The sequence below is a fragment of the Seriola lalandi genome, unplaced genomic scaffold (assembly GCF_002814215.2).
Source record: "Seriola lalandi dorsalis isolate HSWRI2012SDOR001 ecotype SW California unplaced genomic scaffold, Sedor1 jcf7180002054691, whole genome shotgun sequence".
In the NCBI taxonomy this organism is placed as follows: domain Eukaryota; kingdom Metazoa; phylum Chordata; class Actinopteri; order Carangiformes; family Carangidae; genus Seriola; species Seriola lalandi.
This window is the reverse complement of record NW_019525244.1, coordinates 675,122-697,072: the sequence shown is the minus strand read 5'-3', so window position 1 is coordinate 697,072 and position 21,951 is coordinate 675,122. Positions and strand designations below refer to the sequence as shown.

General features: G+C 37.8%; 2 protein-coding genes across 3 annotated transcripts in view; both read left to right on the top strand.

Annotated features, from left to right (window-relative positions):
• polr1a (RNA polymerase I subunit A) overlaps positions 1-6,114 on the top strand; it is a 28,261-nt gene extending 22,147 nt beyond the window's left edge. Inside the window, exons 32-37 of the mRNA XM_023423334.2 lie at positions 88-195; positions 1,164-1,436; positions 4,061-4,261; positions 4,582-4,699; positions 4,796-4,960; positions 5,601-6,114. Coding sequence (XP_023279102.1) covers positions 88-195; positions 1,164-1,436; positions 4,061-4,261; positions 4,582-4,699; positions 4,796-4,960; positions 5,601-5,701 — 966 coding nt within the window. The 3' untranslated portion in view covers positions 5,702-6,114. The remainder of the gene's footprint in view (positions 1-87; positions 196-1,163; positions 1,437-4,060; positions 4,262-4,581; positions 4,700-4,795; positions 4,961-5,600) is intronic.
• An 88-nt stretch (positions 6,115-6,202) lies between these two features.
• Positions 6,203-20,655, top strand: st3gal5 (ST3 beta-galactoside alpha-2,3-sialyltransferase 5). Of its 2 annotated transcripts, none has more exons than XM_023423336.2 (8): positions 6,203-6,356; positions 8,102-8,211; positions 12,930-13,050; positions 14,686-14,895; positions 16,171-16,307; positions 16,568-16,754; positions 17,769-17,927; positions 19,329-20,655. In XM_023423336.2, the coding sequence occupies exons 2-8, from the start codon at positions 8,180-8,182 to the stop codon at positions 19,584-19,586; spliced, it is 1,104 nt and encodes a 367-aa protein (XP_023279104.1). In that variant the 5' UTR covers positions 6,203-6,356; positions 8,102-8,179; the 3' UTR covers positions 19,587-20,655. The 2 variants fall into 2 exon arrangements, with proteins under 2 accessions (XP_023279104.1, XP_023279103.1); XM_023423335.2 differs by having other exon boundaries at positions 14,668-14,895.
• Positions 20,656-21,951: the final 1,296 nt, after the last annotated feature.

Genomic DNA, 21,951 nt, shown 5'->3' with positions numbered 1-21,951 from the left:
CTCCCCGTGATATCGAAAATGGTATTGAGTATTTTCCTGGGTATCGGTATCGAGTTTGAAATTCTTTGTCATCACGATATTCATCAGTTAGATGACGGGGAAGGAGAAGAGGAGAGAGTGATTGTTGATGACCAGGGGAACGAAGGAGACGCAGACGCCTCAGATGCCAAGAGAAAAGACAAACAGGAAGAGGAGGTATGAAGAGAGATAATTATAATAATATTAACTCTATTTGTATAGCACCTCTCATACAAAAAATATAGCACAGAGTGCAAAGTTACATGCCCCAAGTGCAAAAACACATAAAATGAACATAAAAACATGTTAAAAGCATTGAACTAAAATGAAAAACATTGAAAACATGAATGTAAAATGAGATGAAATAATAAATAAAATAATAAATCATAAATAAGAAGACATTTAAAAGAAGTGCTAAGCAGTGCATAAATGCTGAGCAAAGTGCAAAACTTCAGAGCTAGTGAAAGACTAAAGCGAAGAAATAAGTTTTGAGCTTTCTTTTAAAAGTACTTAGTGACCTGGCCTCTCTGGTATCTAAAGGTAGTGTGTTCCATAGTTTTGGGCCGTAACTAACAAAGGCTGCATCTTCAATTCTAAATTTTAAAATACTTTTATGTGTGATTTATGTGGTCACATGTGATTAAAGCTAAATTCTAGTTCCTGGAACATATCTCCTGAACTGTTAGTTAGTACATAGCTTTAGACTTGTCTGAACATTTCCATCTGAAGTGAATGCAAAGGCATTACAACTGACCAAAAATTAGATCTACAAATGCTTTTTTCTTTACCTCTGTTGATCTTTTCCTGTATAATTATTTTGCTACAATTAACAGCTGATCTAATTCCTGCACTCCATAATGTCATTTTGTCCAGAAATATTCACATTTGTGAACCTCTAACCATCAAATGTTTGGTATTTTTGCTTGAGAAATTACAATCAATTATTAAAGCAGTTGCCAATCCATTTTTAACATTTGTCATTCTGAACACTGTTAAGTACCACTCTCATAAAAGGTTTCATGCACTGCTTTGTTTGAATAAATAGATGGTATTAATTATTAAACTGTGGGCCCAACGAATATGATACAGTTCATGCCCATCGCCACTATAATACAATTAATGCCCATCTTTGTTTTCCTCTGCAGGTGGATTATGAGAGTGAAGAGGGGGATGGAGGTGATGACGGCGATGATAAAGAAGATCAGGGGGAGGAAGAGGAGGAGAAGAATGAGGAGCAGAACACTCAGGAAGAGTCCCTGCCAGAGTCTGCAGGAGTGAGACCGGAGGGGAAGAAGAAACGAGCAAAGCGAAGGGAAGGAGAAGCGACCTTGAGTCAGATGAGAGTCAACTCTGTTCTGGAGTCCAACCCGGCGATAGAGAAATACTGCTACGATCATCAGCATGAACTCTGGTGTGAGGTGAGTTCATGCGTGTTACAAATTTTACTTTCCATGATTTTATGGAATGGATGTCCTGTAATCATGCCTTTTTAACATACCCATAGCCTGCATGTGAGGTGTTGAGGTAACATTGGTAAACTGTAGCATCTCCTGATAGTCTGCGTATTTTACATCTGTAAATTGTAGCTGCAGAAATTAACTTACGTCACTCAACCCACAACCAAATGTACGTGTATATCTGAGCACATGCTAAACAACAACCAGCTAATATACTTTAAGCTAGCTAAAATACTTTAAGTGTTACAATTGTTTACAAATGTTTCATCGAAAAACTGAAATTTTTGCTTTAATTCTAATTATAACGACATTTCCCTATCTCTTCTTATTCTATGCAGTTTTAGCCACATGTCCTCTTTCCCTCCCCCTGTCGTGTTCCCTCAAACCTTCAGTATACCTACTTTGCTGAAGCTTTTCCAAAAGCCGTCTCTTTCCTCCCCCTTTCCCTTCTATTGGACGTCCTGATTTGAGCAAAAAGTTTTAAATGAGGTGCATGTGGTTCTCAGCTCTACAATGATATAAGGTTTTAGCCATTTGAAATAGTAAAATATTTTCGGTTCATTGTGAAACTGTGGCGGGACTAATTAGACTGTGGCAGAGGACGTCTGTAGAGTCGGCATTCTTTCAATGTGGCCCGGGACGCATTTGCGATCACACTGCTAAAAGAATGTGGCCACATGTGGCCCAGAGCATCTCTAGCTGCATTTTGACCAAAAAGCTTTTCTTTTTTCTTTGAGGACATAACATGAACTAAAATACGGGACAAATGGCGCCCCGTATATATTCAATAGAGGACGCAGCATTTTATTTTCAAATACGGGATGATCCCGTATTATACGTGATGGGTGGCAACTCTAGCCACTCCGGTTGTTGTGGTCCTTTATTTTATTGAAGTCCTGTTTCAGTTTTTTTACCTTCTCCCGGACCTGTTTCGCGGTGTGGAAAAAGCACTCTGTGCTCGCTCACTGCAGACTTTTAAACTTTGCGGGTGAAATAAAATACAGTGAGGACTCGACCAGTCAGAAATGTTCAGCACTGCAGACCACACCCCCCAAAGTTCCTGAACCTTTGGAATGTACTACCCCCCCAACCAGGTACCTTTTTGGGGGGTGATCAATTACCCCAGAACTAAATTTAGACACTGGTTCCTGTGATGGAAACGCACATAGTTCCTCAAAAGGTTCATGATTCCTGGAGAAAGTTCCTGCGGTGGAAACGTGGCTTCTGAATATGGTCTGAGTGATCGGATCTCAAATGCGTCCTGGGTGCGTTCACACATAAACTGACCACTGCTGATCACTTGTGATCAGATCAACCAGGACAGATGTTAATACCAGATCTGAACAGGGCCTATAGGTGAGCTGAAAGGGACAGTTGAATGCTAGCGATCCAAAACAAGGGGTTTAGTTATTTACAAGTTATTTCTGCTGCTCTGCAAATCAGCATGGTCAGCAGACTTCAATATTCATTAACATTAGAACTGCCAAGACAGTCAGGTCTCTCACTTCATGACTTTTCCTAAACATATGTTTTTGATGTTTTCTTAAGCCTAGAAGGTATTAAAATAAATCTATTTTTTTTTCACTCATTGTTTTCATTTAACATTAGGCCTACATTTTTATATGCAGATCTGGAAAGAGAGTAAGAGTCACTTTCTCAGGACCTTAGCAAGGGGGAAGCTGATGGTTTAGTGATGAGGAATTCACTGTTGGCTGGCACATCTGTCAGCATGTCCACTCATGACGGAGCCACTTCGCAAACTTTATTTTGCGAGTACAAACTAGACCTTGATTTTGTAGTTAGCCTATAGGCTCTAAACAGTAAGCAACATCTAAAATCACCCTAATTTATAATGAATAAAGAATTATAATACAGCCTAATAAATCCTAACTGTGCCGCCGCCGGCTGTCCAGTCCAGTACACACCGGTCTCTGTGAGAGCTTGTAGGCTAGGTCAGATCCAGGTGGAACTATTGTGTAAAAAAAAAAAACCTGGCTGTTGATGATAAACAATAACGAAAACTAACAATCCAATAAACGTCAGAGCGAACAGCGACAGCAGTTCTTGACATGAGAGCACACACACCGTCTCCAGATGCAGGTGTGTGCCATAGGTGCGTCATTCTCTAACGTAATCTACCCCACCCTCACCCCCTGACCCCTGACCCCCAACACGACATTACATGAAGAGGAGGTACTTACACTTTTCACTCACTTTTTTCCACTTCAAGAGCTGCTTGTAAACCTGAACAATGTAAATACACGTGACGGTCTGGGAGACTGTTGTGGCGGCTTTAGGGGCGCTAGAATGCTGGCGGTCCTAGTGTTAAAGCAATTGAACAAACTCATGTCAGACATCATACAGGATATTAATGCAGTCAATCAAAATTGAAAACCCCCAGAAACCATGGTAAAAAAAATATTGATTGCATAATACACAGTTTGCTTCACCATAGGCAAATGATCAATGATAGATAATTTCATGAGTTTATTGTTGACATTTCTTTTCAAAATAAGTCGACCTCAGTTTAATTACCCCATTCATTCAGTCATTCCTTCATGTACCTCTTGGTTCCTTGTTTATAGGTTTATCTTGTGTTACCGGTCAGCAAGGTGCACTTCGACCTGACCTCAGTACTGTCAACACTGGCCCAGAACGCCGTCATCATGGAAACCAAAGGCCTGACTCGCTGCCTGCTGAGTGAAACTACAAAAAAGACTGGAGAAAAAGAGACGGTCCTCAACACAGAGGGCATCAACATGCACGAATTGTTCAAGTACAGTGATGTACGTAGACAGTTACTAAGACTTGAGGGCATTTTTTTGAAGAAATTCACCATCAAATTCAGTTTTGACTGTTTAGGATTTTTATGTCAGATATCTGACCTAGATTTGTGGTCATGATCTGACTCATGCAAATCTTTGGGGTGGGTTCAAGTGTTGCAAAACAGATATTACTGTGAATTTAGATTTAAATACTGAAAAAATGCATTTACTTCATAATCAAGGCGTTAATTGCCCTAGTAAGGTTATACATGTTATGAGATTGTTTATTTTGATCATTGTTTGGTGATAATCCCAACATTGAGACTGTGTGTTTTCTCTAGATCTTAGACATCAACAGGCTGTACTCCAATGAGGTCCATGCCATGGCTAACACCTATGGGATTGAAGTGGCTCTGAAGGTCATAGAGAAGGAGATCAAAGATGTCTTTGCTGTCTATGGTACATACATACACGCACACACGTAATTAATAAACAGACAACAGGGCTTTCTGAACCACTTACATTTGGTCTCTATCTGTATTCATCTTTCTCCAGGAATCGAGGTTGACCCCAGACATCTGTCTCTTGTAGCAGACTACATGTGTTTTGAAGGTGTATATAAGCCCTTAAACCGACATGCCATCAGGTCCAACTCCTCCCCGCTGCAGCAGATGACCTTCGAGACCAGTTATAAATTCCTCAAACAGGCAACCATGCTGGGTGAGAAAAGGGTGACAATAATAATGCAAAAATAATGATATATAATTTGATTTCGTAGTTCCTGCGTAATGCCATGACTGTGGGGGAGAGGAAACCTCTGAAACTACTCAGCAGATGGGAAATTGCACTGTTTGGAGAGGGTAGTTAATGGTTAAAGCTTTGAGAGTATCAAGTTTTCTAGTCAGATACCAGTGCATCAGTGGGGTTTTTATTGAGTTTCATGATTAATTCATGCTAAACAGGACAACATTAAACTTGACTATAGATAAATCCTCATTTGGAAATGTTGCCCTTCTCACATGTTCTGCTGTTATTCCACTCAGGCTGCTTTGGGAATGATTTCCTTTAACTAAAACTTGACGCTTCTTGGATGATTACACTGTATTCAAGTCTTGAGTACCCTCTGGGGTTTGTTTGCAAAGGCTATGATTGTGATTTTAATCTGTGCAATGTATTCGACACAGGTCAAATTCCTGCAGAGAAAAGTCATAATTCAGGACAATAGTTAATACACTTGATGACAGTGCTTCAGGGAGTTTGGAGCATGAATGAATTTATGTCACAACTCCTCGTCTATAGCCCTAGAGCCACTGCTGCCCTATGTGTCTTTGTTCACAGCCGTTTTTCTTCCTTTTTTTAGGGTCACACGATCAGCTGGTGTCACCCTCAGCCTGCCTGGTGGTGGGGAAAGTTGTCAAAGGTGGAACAGGGCTGTTTGAACTCAAACAACCTCTACAGTAGGAAAGGAGAAACCTCACGTGACCTGATTCGATTAGCGTTTGAGGGGAGTGTTTTTCAGATGTGTTGTCTCCCACTTAAAACTTCTGACAAATAAATAAATAAATCATTTTGTATTTCAGTTCCTAGTAAATGTGGACAGTCTTCTCATCAGATTCCCATCAAATGTAACCCATCCATGGCCAGATTTATGTTTGTTTTTTGTTTGTTTTTTTTGTTTTTTTAGATGAATGAAATCACTGAGCACTGTATCATACTGTAAAAGGAAGCATTGCAGGAGTTTACAGCACCAAAGTCAACACAGTATACACACAATGATGTCATTACTAGAAGTATAAAAGCTGGTGGACAGACAATTTAAAAGTTGTTATTTTTGTCTTTGTATTTAATAATAAATTTTTAAGATATGTATAAAATTGTATCTTAATTTCCCCCTCCCTCAGTGTCATTTGACGTGTTTGGTTCATATCAGGGGGTGATGGGGTGGTCTTATGACGATTGAGCGGAAATGATGGTGAGGGAGCTGGCTGCTGATTGGCTGGTCATCTGCAGTAAGGATGGGAAAAAAGAAGCTGTGGGGATGAGTAGTTGCGAAGTAGCTCATCGTTTATTCTGTCTTGAGGCCCCACAATGGCGCAGTGGTCGTATCCACTGAAGGGTAAGTAAATAAGTTGGTAAATGATGATGCAGAAGTGGGAGTTTAAAGGATAGAATTGAGTGCAAACGGTGTTAACGGGCTAACGGTTGTGGTTAACGGCTTATCGTTAGGTCCGCTAAAGCAGATAATCAGCTAACGGTAACCCTCCGTGCCAGTATGTTAAATGGTACAAAGAAGTAACGGTCTTACATAGGTGAGCTGCATTTTTATATTTCATTGTAGGGTCTGGACGTCGTTTTCCTTCATTTGGAACGGTTTGGTTCGGCAACGTTTTTTGAGTTACTCCCGGTTGCGTGACTTTCTTTTATATCCATAGGCCATGTTATTAAGAAAACTGTTTAAGTGACCCTGTGCTAATCAACCAAAGGGGAAACATGGCAGAAAATCATAAATTATTAACCAGTAACAATGTCTTGTATCAAGCAGCTGCCAAGCAGCATTTTACCGAAAATGTGCATTATGAGTGAATATCCTAAAATGCTTCGTCTGCACCTCACCGCTGTGCGGGTCAGTGGCGAAGGGTATGCAGGCATTTATTTGTCGACAAGACTTTAGCTCAGGGTTGTTTTAATGGGCCACTTCGGTCCCAAAACTACCAAAAATCTTGATTAGCAGCTGTTATGCTCTAACAGCCATGAATAAAGAATAATATCATTTGGATGAGTAGTTCTTGTGAGACTACAATAACGTTAATGAAAGCTAACTTATCAACCTGTAGGCAATAGTGAAAGTAATCTAACAACATCTACTCCAGGTAGGTTACTGTATGTACCGAGTATTTTAATGTAATGCTACTTCTAGTCCAGTATATTTTAGAGGGAGTTATTCGACAGACATATATTTTGGATATATTTGTAATTTAAGTTTTAAATTGTCGAGAAAGGGTTGTGTCCTCTGATGTGAAGCTATTAAAATATATTAAGAAAGTGAAAGTTAATTTGTTATTATGCTGTATTCATTAGTATACTGTACAACGTAATGAAGGGGTGTATTAGAAACACCTAAATATAATGCAGTCCAGGATATGCCATCACTATGACCTCAGTGCTAAAACATAATTAAAGCCTCCATGACATTGTCAAAAAAAACCTGTACATACATGGCATCATAAAAGAACATGGTATGGCAGAAGGTTGTGTTAGAGTCCATTAAACTGTACATGTGTACCTAATTAAGTTGCCACTTAATGTAAAAAGAAGTTACAATTAGCACCACTTCAACCAGGCACAACATTAAGTGGCTGCATGCTTGACATCAATAATAAATTGAGTAATATAACAATATTGAAACACCCTGAAAGGAGCCTTTCTGCATAATGTGTAATACTTTAAGTACATTTTGCTTTTTTAATACATGTTTGCTTGTACATAAATAAAATTATGATTTTTAATACAGTAATTTTACATTGTGGGTATTGCAACATTTATTTAAGTAACCCATTAGAATACACTTTTTACTTTTGCCCATGTGTCTTAATCTTTATGGTCATATGCAGGCATTAGCTGTAATGTAGCCATGTTCCTATGACAATACAGGAATTTACTGTACAGTACATTCCCCAATAGCAATAGTTTATATGTTCCAACATTAGAAATTGCACTGCTGCAACATAACAGATATTACCTGTCATTGAGCTTTATGGTATCTCAAAGCTACAACAACAGTTATTCATAGTCACTGTTCACTAGTGGGGCTAATGATTAGCTCACATCTAGTGAAATGTAATTGACTGTCTTTGTGTCCAGGGCAAGACCCCTGAGAGCCACAGGGCTTCAGCAGAGACACCAGAAGAGTTCCCAGAGTCCAGTGCGAATGAGAACAACATGAGGCTTCCTTTTCGCTGGGCAGCACACAGGTGACATTCACTCAACACAACACAAAGACTTCTGCTGTTCTCTGTGAACCACAGCTATTCAATACACAAAGGAGAACAACAGTTTCATTTACTGTAAAACTTATATATAGTTTGTTTTTAGTGCAAGTGCCTTTCAGTTCTTCTTTTAAAGATATTTTAATATTTAAATAACTTGAAGTGAATACAGATGCTACAAATCTACAGCACAAACACTGATGTAACAGTAAGTCTTTTATAGAATATTTACTAGCAAAAGCTTCCTGTAGGCAGCAGAAATATAAGATTGGGTTTTGGAACACACCCATCTAAGAATTCAGCCTTCATTTCAAGTTTAGTGACTGTAGCTTGCACGTTTGTGAAAACCATATACACAGTCAAAAATATAAACACCTGCCTCTGTGGTTTTTCTGGCTACATTAGGTGTTTCCAAGACCACATTGTACTCGATCACACACACACACAGACGACACACAATCTCACAAGGTGAAAACAATACTAGCCAGGCTGTTGCAGCTGGTAAAGAAGAAGGAAAAAAAATATGGATGCATTGTCATGTGATGCATTATGTTACTCTGGGAAACCTGTTTGCCACAGGAGAATCAATTACAGTTAACGGCTGATTCTGAAAGGGGCGGTGACTGTGCCTACAGACCAGCAGAAAGACGGAGAACTGACAAAAGCTAAAGCTTTCAATTGAGTTAGCGTCAAAACTGTAAGGCATTATGTTTCTGGTTGTCCATCTGCTTGTCCGCCTGTCCCATTGTCATGAATGCGATATCTCAGGAACACCTTGAGGGAATTTCTTCAATTTTGGTATAACTGTTCACTTGGATTCAAGGATGAACTGACTCAAATTTGGCGGTCAAAGGCCAAGGCTACTGTGACCTCATGGCCATAACTCAAGAATTCATACACTAATAATGACAAAATACACTTTATACCTTTTATGAATTTCCTTCACAGTCTTCGCTACATATTGTACATGAGCCTGGACTGACATGGATGTAAACTGCAACTTGTCTGGTTAGTGGAGGCATACATGAATCTCATCATAAATCCACTGTAGATATCATTGTAAATGCAAGAAATTTAAGTGTGAATCCCTATAAATACAACCTAATAACATGTAGTAGTAATAATAATTATAATAACAATAATTAAAATTGTAATAAATATTATGAGATGTTAGGCGGCGCGGTGGTGCAGTGGTTAGCGCTGTCGCCTCACAGCAAGAAGGTGCCGGGTTCGAGTCCCGGCTCGGATGCGGGATCTTTCTGTGTGGAGTTTGCATGTTCTCCCCGTGCCAGTGTGGGTTCTCTCCGGGTACTCCGGCTTCCTCCCACAATCCAAAAGACATGCAAAATGGGGACTAGGCTAATTGGATAATCTAAATTGACCATAGGTGTGGCTGTGAGTGTGAATGGTTGTCTGTCTCTATGTGTTTGCCCTGCGATGGACTGGTGACCTGTCCAGGGTGTACCCCGCCTCTCGCCCGAAAAGATGCTGGGATAGGCTCCAGTTTTATAAATCAGTTTTATTCTTGAATGAAGTGAAATACACTAATAAACAACACATTGACTTACACATGCCTGCGTTGGCCTTCCATTGAACAGTGCTGGAAAAAAACTGGCCCTTGGTTGAACCTAATGGCTGACCCCCGCTGTAGGCCATAAGCACAAACTAAAAAGCATGAGATGATCCTTGTATCTGTTGTTGAAGTAATCTAGGTACAAATATTTTCTCTGCCCTCTTGTTGATTTATCAATAATTCTTCCCTGAATGAAAAATGTACTATAATCAAAATGCATTACATCAATTTCTTAACCACTTCACCTTCTTTTGAGTGCAGTGTAGTTGCAAATAGTACACAAGAAGGGTAGTGTTTTTCTGGTTCACTTCCTAAAGCTTTGTGACGTTCTACTCTTAACCCACTAAATATGCCTTTCCTGTTGGGCCTCAATTCTCAAGATTGAAGGTAGAATAAATGATGTTAGGAAAGAGAACTGCAGGTGAGTAAATGATGTGTATGTAAATGTCCAAAAGTTGCTCCCCATCCACCGGCCATAGTGTATCAAGATTAAGAGCTATGTTTAATGACATCTGCTAACAGATGAGAGGAATGTTGGGGAGTGAGCATAGTGCTGTGTGTTCTTGATAGCTTTACTCACCGCTCTATTTTCCCAACCACATATAAATTTTACTTTCATCCAGAAACCACATGTTTTCTGTTGGAATGAATAAAGCTGAGCAGCTTGAAGGGGTCATCTGTAGAACCATGTCTCAAGTTGGAAATAACAAATGATTTAACCAAAATACTATGCAAATTAAATAACGGTTATATGTAAATCACATTCAGTTACAACCAGAACTTGGTTTGCTTGTTAATCCTGAGCTCTAGTTTTTCAGGGTCAGGGTCTGCATGTGGAGAGTATCTTTTTTAATGACTGATTGCTCTATATCGAGAGAAAATTGCCATTAACTAGACTTGTGTACAATAGTTTTAGCATGGCAACAGTTTCTATTCCCTCCCAGTTTCTATTCCCTTATACTGACCTGACTGGTCAGGTTAAACAGCCTCATTCAGTTGTGTTTTCAGTGAGAAAACACTGTACAGACTGTTTGGTTGAACATACTAAATGTAGACTTGTTATATCCTGTATAAATGCTGCAACATGTTCAGCATGCCAGTGCACTACCGACACATGCATACTTTTCTTTCCTTGTCACCCAACCTTAACCTGTGAAAGTAAAATTAGTATGACTCATTTGTTCATTCTTTGTTTTATCACTGTATTTTCTGTATATTCACTGTATTATACTTTTGTGCATTCAGAACAAACAGAACCTATTGTAGGTATTAAAATGCGAGGAACTGAAGAAACACACACACTTTATCACCCTACAAATGATTTAATGTTGTAATGTGTGTCTGTGATGGTCTTGTTTTAGTTCAGACTGACTTTTTCTACTCAGTATCAAGGAGTAGCTTAATAAAGAAGAAGATAAACTAGTCAATATTGACACAAAAACGAAATCTTCTCAGCACTAAACAGAACAGGCTTGTGTTGAGAGATATTTTTCTTGACAAGAGTAAGTTCAGGTAGTGTGTTCAGATGGTATTTCCAGTGACCCCAACTACTTGCAGTTATTTCCCTTATTGTTATTTCCTGTTCACAACAGTAAAAACTGTCTTGCGTCTCTAATCTGCTGGAAAACAAAAAACCTCATCCATATAACTTTAAAACAAAAAGGATGGCATTTCCCTGCAGAATCCAGTGTTATTTAATTTTGCTCAAAGTGTAAGCCAACTCTTCATAAGTCACTATCTCCAGCATTTGCAAAAATATCGCCATATCTGAAAGTTTCCACAACTGTGTTTGTAAATTTCATGCTCTGCTGCTGCTAAAACCTGAAGCTGCAAGCAGTAAGCATTTAACTGCTGATATTACTTAACCCATCCTCTGCACGGGATGCACTGTATTACATGTCATGCTCTTAATTCAACTTAATATGCCACACAGTGCTGCTCAACCCCATATACTGCAGTTAGCCTGGTAGATTTGTGGATAAAAGCTGGCAGTTAGCTAGAAACAGTATGATTAAAGTGTCATTCCCTTTAAAGAGGTGTTATCGCTTCGAAAGTCGACATCTCTGCAGCCACTGTGGTTTGTGTGTGTCATTGGTGGGTAACCATGCAGCTTGCAAAATAATGCTCTCTGCTATCCAAAAGGTTGTCACACATCAGTGAAATATTTTTTAAACATTTAATTCAAAAAAAAAATTCTCATTCAACATAGTTCCAACAATTTGATTTGTTGTGTTTGGACAGCTTTTTGTTTATTTCTTAATTTGAGCTTGACATCAAACTGTGATAACCAGTAGCATTACAATAGACAGGCTTTACATGTGGCTTTGTGTATCCTGCCTGTAACTGTCACAGTACTTTTTTTATATAATGAAACTTTTCACAGACATTCTCACTCTGATAGTACAGTCTGCCATCTGTTCTGGTAATATCAAGCAGGTAGGGCTGGGCGGTATGTTGACTTTTTTCCAAACTAGGATGAGGTAATAGTGGCAAATATGGCCTGGTTTGTAAAAAGAAAAACAGTGGTTCAACTATTTGGAGATGGTCCAGATTTAAAATATTTTTATTGTTATTTTCATTATCAGTGGTTGGCCTATTTCTCTCCGGGTACTCTGGCTTCCTCCCACAGTCCAGAAAACATACACAATAGGTTAACTGGTGACTCTAAAGTGCCCATAGGTGGTTGTTTGTCTGTATATGTCCGCCCACTGATGGTATAGATAATGGATAGATGGATGATTGGCCTATTTTATTTAACAAAGGCTGTATATTTTATATAATTTTTCATTTGCATGATTTGCACCTGTAAATTTTCCAACAGAAAATTAAACCCTGTCTTTGCATTTTATTTTAACCATGTTCTGTTTTAATAAAAGTGCTTGTGATCTCCTGTGTTGCTTTACCTACAACTGAACACTTGGCCCTCTTTGTAGAAGGTACCAAGATACAGTATATATTGTGTACTGCCATTCAGCCTAAAAATAAAATGATGATTTCTTCATCATTGTTTCCTATATGTTTTTTGTAGGTGTTATTTAATCACAATGGTTCATACTATTTGTGTGTGTGTGTGTGTGTGTGTGTGTGTGTGTGTGTGTGTGTGTGTGTGTGTGTGTGTGTGTGTCTCTAGGCGTGTGTTAGTAGTGTGTGCAGTTTTAGGTTTGCTGGTTTTGGTGATGGTCTCCCTACCACTGATTGAAACAGGGACAAACAAACCTCTCCACTGGCACGTCAACCCTGCACATAAAAAGGTGAGAGTCAGGTAGAGCTTTTACATTTACTGTAAATGTATTACCAGTATTAAGAGGTGAAAGTTGAGTTGACAGGGTGGTAAGGAATATCTATAATGGAATAAAGCCATGATTTGTATCCTGATGTTTCAATACAATAGAAAAAAATGGAAACAGAATTCAGAGTGGAGCTGGAGAAACCAAAGGTCCTGAGTCACTGTCACAAAAACTTTATGATCTCCAGTTCTTTTGCATATTTTCATAAATGCCTTTAATCAAACACCCTTAAAGGACCAGCGTGTAAGATATAGTGGCATCCTGCAGAAACGGAATGATTGGTGGTTATTTGGGTGTGGTTGGCTGTGGTTGAGTTTAGCAGAACACTAACAACTGTGTGACATTGTGCCATAAGGTGGAACAGAGGGACTGAAGTGAGCAGTATCTATAATCATAGCAATTCTGCTCATGACAGGCCTCCAAGCTTTAATGATTCCATAACATTAAATTAAAGTTGCCATGTAATATTTGACGTTGTTCCTCTGACACGCTTGTCTGAATTTAATAGCCTCTATGGAGCCTCCCCTGACTTCTTCTTTAGAACCACGATAAGGATTGGTGTTAAATATTTTGACAATTGTTGGATGGATTTTCATGACATTTGGTAGAGAATTTCATGTTCCCCTCAGGATGAATTCTATTCTATTAACTTTGGTTACCCCTTCACCTGCAAAACTTATTCCCATCAGCCTCAGCTGTACTTCGTGTTAAGGGCTAATTAGTGAATGTTGGAATGCTAACATTCCAAACTGCGATGTGAACAGAGTAAACATTATACCATGTACCTAAACATCAGCATGGTCGGCTTGTCATTGTGAGCATGTTAGCATGCTGACATTAACCTGTACTTCACAGCATCAGTATGCCTATGTAGAGTTTCACAGAGCAGCTAGCATGATTTTTTTTTTTTTTTTTTAAATCTTTGTCTGCAATAGGTTAGTATATAACCAGCAACTAAACAAACATGCATCAGGGCCAAAATGCCATGCTAACATTAGTTAGGGCTAAAGGAGAGTTTGTCTTGTATCTCAACAAATATATAAAAATTTTAACAGTAACCAAAAAGAACATAGCTTAGTTTGAAAAACACTTAGATACATTTTTTTTTACTGTAAAAAAGTGATGATGTTTGGGTTTTCAGCTTGACTTTAAACATATCAAACAGGATATTCGCATGTTCTCACAACTGTGATGAAATTGTTAATGTCTCAGTTTGAAGTTTCTGGTGCACTTAATAGCTACAGATGGTTGCACAGTCACACAGTGGGCTATAAGCACATGTTTTCAAGATATAAATGATTGATCTGAGAAGACAAATTAAATGATTTGAACTTATGAGTTACAATTTAGCAAGAAGAGGTGAATTATCCCCTTATTCCTTAGAATGAATGATTATTTGCCAAAAACTGTTGCTTTTTAGGTACTTAAGTTTGCTTATTCTTATGTCTGTTTTCGTTAAGATATAAAAAACTGATCCATTTAAGAAGTTACTTAGTCAAATAGGGAAACATTTTTTTGTTAATTGGTAATGAATCTCGATAAAGACACTTTTCAAAGATTTTCTACATTTTGTCTTCATAGCCTCTGTTCTGCTTGCAGCTGGTGCATGAGCATGTGCTCAGAGTTCTGGATGGGCAGTGTCATTCCGGCAGCACAAGGCAGAGCTTATTAGCTCGACTCCCTGCTTCCGGTTACGTGGCCAGGCCCTTCTTGTGGAAGGATGTTCCACTTCCTGATGACCTTTTCCTGCGTCCACCTCCATTTGGCTTCAGAGGGCTTCGGGGCAAAGTGGAGGACCTGCTAAAGCTGGTGAATACAACTTCTTTCTCTTTCATTCTATTTCTTCTGTCTAGTCAAGTTAGTATTTGACAATTGTATACAGCTTAGCCATATTTATTTAATGGCACGTTGTATGTTCCTGAACATGTAACAAATGGAAATGGTAAAACACACCAAAAGCTTAGTGTGTCATATGAAGAGTCTAACCTTGATTGGAAGCTGTCTCTGCAAATATAATACCTGCAAATATAGCACAGTGGTACACGACAACAGTTGGGTACAACTATGGAAAAAAAAAACAACCTTGACACCTGATTAACATGATATCCATAAATGTAGTTTGATCAGTAATAATTAATTTGTAATATCTTCCTCAGAATGACAATGTAAGATATTTGACATCAATAATGATAACATTATTGATAAAGCAAGATCCAATTCCACTAGTAAAAACTACTAGTCCATAGTACAAACATTATTAATATAGCTTGACTGGATTCACATTACAGATAAATTTCATGTATGATTCAGAACAAAAATTAATAATATTTCCTATTTCATTCTAACTAACAGGGCCCAATTTACTTTTGCCATTAATCCAGAGACTGGCTAATGTTGACCTCAAATTTGAGATATTTTCAATTTAATTTTAGTCATATTTCAATTAAAGATACCTTCAATTTCTCACAGCTAAAGATAGTAGAATAATATTTTTGATACATTTATGTTTAGTTGTTAATACACTCACCAAGCACTTTACTATGAACACTATACTAGTACTAGGCCAAAACAACCTCAGTTCTTCATGTCATGGATTTCACAAGATGTAAGAGCTCTGTGAGATCATGCTCCATGTTGACATGATAACATCACATCATTTCTGCAGATTTGTCAGCTGCACATTCGTACTGCCAATCTCCTATTATACCACATTCTTAAGGTGTTTTGTTTAATTCAGATCTGGTGAATGGGGAGGCAGCTGAAGTTTACTGAACTCATTGTCATGTTCATGAAACCAGTTTGAGATGACCACAAATGTTTGGGCACTGACAGACTGAGAAAATTGTGGAGCATTTAACTGTACTTGAAATTCGCAGAGGGTAGTTCAGGCTAACTTCGTTTAGGTATCTGAAAGGTGTATTTAAATAGAATTCATGCTTAATGTCTACATTGTGCAGCCCACTAAAAGATCATAAATGTACAATGAGTTTCATTCGAGGTGAACATAATAAAAATAAAACTTTCAGTGCAGCACTTTTTGGGACATATATCTTAAGATTCTTATCTGTGGATTTTCTTTAAAAGCTGCCAGACTCTGATTTCAAACCACAGCTCGAAAAGGCATCAGATAAATGTCAGCGCTGTCTGGTCATGGGAAATGGAGGCATTCTCAGAGGCCTGGAGCTTGGCCCGCTGATAGACCGTTTTGACACCATTATCAGGTTAGAAGCACAAATGCATGATACAACTCTGTTAATTCAGTTTACACGCAATGGTTTTTGTTGTATGTTGTCATGATGATGAACAAGGATCAGTGGACTGTAGATACTGGAACATTTCGAGTAAACTAAAACCACTCGACTAAGAAATGCATGCACTTAATCATCATCATCACTGGCACTTACCACTGTGTAGCATCAATAAATTATCATTATTACATTACAAACTAGTCAGTCAATTACTTTATGTGTCCCTCCTTCAGATTAAACAGTGGTCCTCTGGGAGAGTTCAGTGTTGACGTTGGAAAACGAACCAGCATCAGGATGAGTTACCCAGAAGGCACGCCCCTCCACTGGGTCGACACAGACCCACACACTCTGTTTGTTGCTGTGGTGTATAAAAGTGTAGACATCAGCTGGACGTCTGCTATGATCAACAAGCTCACTGTGGTGAGTATTGGTGGTGGTGTGTGCCTGTTTTGAAATGATTTTTCTGGGTCATGTTGTCTTATATTATCAAATAGTAGGTATCCAATTATGATGCAGTTTGTTTAAACATGAGTTCTGAATAACAGCAATACTACACTTGTTGAGCAACTTGTTGAGAAATGTCAGCTGATTTTGAGCTTCAGAAACCCTCCGTAAATTGGCTGGACCTTTGCATGAAGTGAGAATTACCAGCTGTTTTACTACAAGTTTGTTGCATTAAAAAGTAAAGGAAAAAAAACTTACATCAATGTCAATGAAAGATGGAGAAATAATCCAGGTAAAACAGCAATAGTTGGGTGAACTTTCAGTTTTTCTCTTACATTATCAGCAGAAAACAGTCAATATACACTATATATCTCCAAGAGGCAAAACAATTACAATAGTCTGTAAATGTGAATTAAAATTAGTTTATCGTGTCATTATATAATGTTGTCCAAGATCATGTTCCAGGTGATGTTCAAGAATATAAATTTAAACTCTAATCTGGGTTTGGAAAAATATGAAAAATGATAAAACACACAGAACTGAGAGAAACTTGAATGCACGTATAGGTTAACTGGAAAGCAAATGTAAAAAAATTAGAAAAACAAGAAAAAAAATCATCTTTAAATCATAAATATAGCTAAAGTTTTAAACTGTTTATAAGAATAATACACACAATGAGGTGTTGCCAAAAATGGCCTGGCATATGGACATATTTCAAGTCACAGTAACATTTGAAGCAAAACTGCAAGAGGATGTGGTTAACCACCCTTTGTGTGATTCAACAATTTCTCCTTCCCTTGGTTTATGCAGATGTAACGCTCTAGATGATCATGTCATATTATTCCTTCTCTGAATTAGTCTTTGTAATGAAATTTGTAGTCACAACTCTTTCATGTTGACCTGTTCATCTTGTTTTTAATTCTGATACAGATCATCCAACGTAGTCTTTGTCAGATCCTAGCTATGACACATCCATGCTTTGTGTTGCAGCCTCTGTGGGACAAGCTCTTCTTCTGGCAGAAGGTTCCACATCAAATTCCTCTTGAGCCCCAGAGGTTCAGACTTCTGAATCCACATGTCATTAAAGAGACTGCATTAGACCTGCTGAAATACCCTCCACCCAGACCACGCATCTGGGGCTGGGACAAGGTAACACACATTTCCCAAACCAGCAATTAAGTCTGTCTGTCTGTCCGTCTGTCTGTCTGCTGGCCTGTCTGTCTGTCTCAAATGACAAATATTAAGCAACCACTAAATGAAGCGATTCATAATATTTTTACCTGGGTCATCTTGTCTTAAAATATTTATCAACTGATTACTCACTGTATGAACCTCTTTATTGTAGAATGTATTCAATAATCAAAATTAAAATTGATTTTTAACTTAATTAATTTAAATTTAATTTAAAATCCAAAACCGAAGCTATGTGCATTAGTCATGTGTGTAATTGCTTTGGTTTGCTTTCTCAAATCACGAGGCAGACAAACAGTTATACACTGACTTATGTGTTTGTCATGGCCAAATGAAAGAAACCATATTTCATATGAAAACAAAATAAATTGTATTAAATATTAACTGTATCACATACATTATATTCTTATCTAATGAGGTACTCTACAGTTCTTCTCCCTTTACATGAAGAAGACATGTCATAGGGATGAATATCTGGGCTACATCCATCTCTTTATACAGGGCTGCTCTAACAATGTGAAAAGGTTTGTGTGAGGTTGCCACAAAGACATCATGAAATCATCTTTGGCTGTTTTTTAAGCAGTACCAAAACAAACTGTTGACAGTTTCAAGTGTAGTGTGTGTCAGTATCACATGTACTGTAGCTGTGCCCGCAGGAGAGGCACCCACCATGATTGTCTGTTACCATTTCTAGTCGCTATTATAATTATACTGTCATCAGTAACGGCCCCCTCCCTACTTCATAGTATCTTTATTCATATTGAAGATTTAAAGGCAAAGTTCTGGGGAACTGTTAGTGGACGAGAATAATAACATTACAATCATTTGTGTGTCTCTAATACAGAATATTTGTCTCTTAGGGTTTAGTGTATACCATGTTCACTGAGAATGACATGCATATTTTTACCAAGCAACCACATATTTATAGACTGTGCTCAGGACATTAGTTGTATCACCTTTTTCAAAATTTTACCAGCTTTTCTTTATGATCTAAACTCAGAGAAAAAGAGCTAAAATTAGTATTTAAAAAGTTAGTAACAATCCGTTAGTGTAATGTATGCTAAATTATGGCTGTGATAAATCTGGACTAATGATCTGTCTAGGTGTAGGAAACTATAAAGTTGAAATGGGAAATGTATTATTTAGGTAGTTTATAATTATAAGTACAAATGTGTGTACTTAGAAAAATACAGCAATGTAATAAAACACAAGAAACAGCAAGAGAGATTTTGGAAAATAAGACTATTACTGATGGTTTTCTGTTGAAACAGGAGTAACCACACAGATACAATTCAAGAATGGAAAATGTTACTAAAAACTGAGAATGAGAATGATGTTTTTCTCTGTTTTGGTCTGCAGAATGTGCCTACCCTGGGAGTCTCTGCACTGAATTTAGCCAGTCTGCTGTGTGATGAGGTCAGCCTGGCGGGCTTCGGCTACAACCTCTCCCAACAGGGGGCGCCACTGCACTACTATGACAACCAGCCAATGAGCGCCATGCTGCAGCAGAACATGCACAATGTGGACAGAGAGACTGAACTGTTGAAAAGCCTTGTCAGAGAGGGAACCATCACTGACCTGACGGGGGGTATTCACTGCTCCTTCTGCCCTAGCTGACCTCCACACATCTGAGTGTAAAGCACTATAAAGCAACTTTGTTGTGAAGTGCTTATTTTTGAGCACAAAGTACATCCTGTTTGGAAAAAAGAAGAGAAACGGCAAAAGCAAAGGATTTACAAACATGACAAGAAAGAAAGAAAAGAAACGTAAAGGGACTGAAATCTGGTCTAATATTTCTATTTTCGGTCACAAAGTGCTTCTTGAAGAACAAAGAACATACATATCATACTGTATATGTGCAAACACATACATATACTCTATGTCTTCACAATTTTTATTAACTTTATTCAATATCAGCATTGCAGATTTCTCCAGATATCCAATATGTTACAGGTTTTTTAAACACCAACAATTATGGACCCCAAATACCACTTTGTCCTCATAGTATTACAGTAAACCATGGAGCTCACCCAGCTCTTATGGCTTTAGGACTGATGCAATTTGTTAAACAAAATAGTCTTGTTGGTATTATTTTTTTTATTTATTTCTTCTTTTTACATCTGCAACTTGTTTATTCTGTGATCTTCCAAAATAGCTGTGAAAGATGAAATGTTATTCATAAATTGTTCTTTATTTTTAAATACATGGATTATTTGTGTAATTTTCTATGTAGTTTGTATATAATAATGACATTGCAGATGCACACACATTTGTGTGGTTACTTTTAAAATGTACATGTACTTAGGCTGTATTTCTTGAGCCGAAGCTTTAAATGTCATCCTTTGCATTCATCATTCCCTGACACCAGGATGGGTTAATTGAAAAACAAATCAGATGTAAAGATTAAAAACAGCAATATACACAGTTCTAATGTGAATTTTACACTGTTCTCCAAGGAGTTTAAAAGAAATGAAGTCATGAATTAAATTGACACCAGTTTGTCTGCAGCAGAAAGAGATGATAACACCTACCTGCATGACTCTTATTGAGTTTAGAAGATTTATTTGACAATTTAAATTTATTGTTGTTATTATGAACATGTACATACAATGGAAATGAATACAAAGTGAGTAAGTGATATTTTTTTTATTTTGTTTTGTTTTCTATAAAAATTAGGAGTCAAGGATTTAAGTCTCCCAATTTTGTCCATTAATGTACAATAAACCCACAATTCACATCACTGTCAGTTATAGCTGCTGCTGCTGTCATCCAGCAGATCTTACTATAAAGCTTTACACTGAAGAAGCCGCTTGTACTTGTAACAAGTTTAGAAAAAAAAAAGATTACTTCATTACTTAACAAATGCTACCCACTTCTGGTGAAATGGTGAAACTATGGTGAAAACATGGGTAGTCGGTTTGTTCTGTAAATTTGCCACAAAAAAAATTCATGTATTTTTCAAAGTTTAAAACAGATTGCACACAAGTCAGGGCACGCCAGGTTAAATATTATCGTTTACTTTCCTCTCAGCAACTCCAAACCAGAGACATATCTGCTTCCTCAGAAACAGCTCAACAACTTTGAGCAAGTAGTAACTACACTGACCAGACTGAGGAGGATTGAAAGACCCTGTCAGTAAAACTGCTGATCAAAAGACCACTGTGGACTAGATTAGGTGACTGTATAAGAGTTGGACCCTGTCTTGCACCAATATGTAAAGTAACTGCTGAAGCTTATACATAGTTTTCATATTGAGCCATAAGTAAATTTAGTCCTTAATGAAGCTATCTGTCAGATCAGTTGGGAACACTTTAATCTTACTATCGTGTGTTGCAGTCTACAGTCTATATGATGACCGGAAATCAGTCAAGTTTGCCTTCAAAATGTAGTGTAAAAGTATCATAAAATCGTTACACCATCGATAGACGATCTCGAAAGACTAAAGTTTTGTTTTTGTTAAGATTATTCAGAAAGAAACTATGAGTGCACTTGTTTGTTTTTGTGTTACTATTCAGCATTAGGGTTGTGTATTCCGAAGATTGTCATGTATATAGCATGGATTTTATTTTGAAATCTTCAATCCGGAAGTTGTATTTTTAACAGTACAATTAAGTGAGCGTGGTCAGCAACAAGAAGCCGGGGAGAACTGCCGCTAACAGGTGGGAGGTTTACGAGTTAGTCATTTTTGGTAAATTAATATTGAACCAAATAATAGCTTTTTGTTATGCATGTGAAACAAAATGTACAAATACTACTGAACTGATACTGAGCGAAAGGTCAGGCAGAACTCCATTCAAAGATCGGTCAGTTTAATGGTATCTTGCAAAAACACAAGAAATTTTGTTTTGTTTTGTCCTACGCACTTGCAACATTAATTAATACATTAAATGGCTGGTTCTTTAAGACCGTGCCTTTACTGTTTCTCTCTAGTCTTCAGTCACTACAGTTCACCGTGGAGACTGCACGGCTAACACAGTTGTAA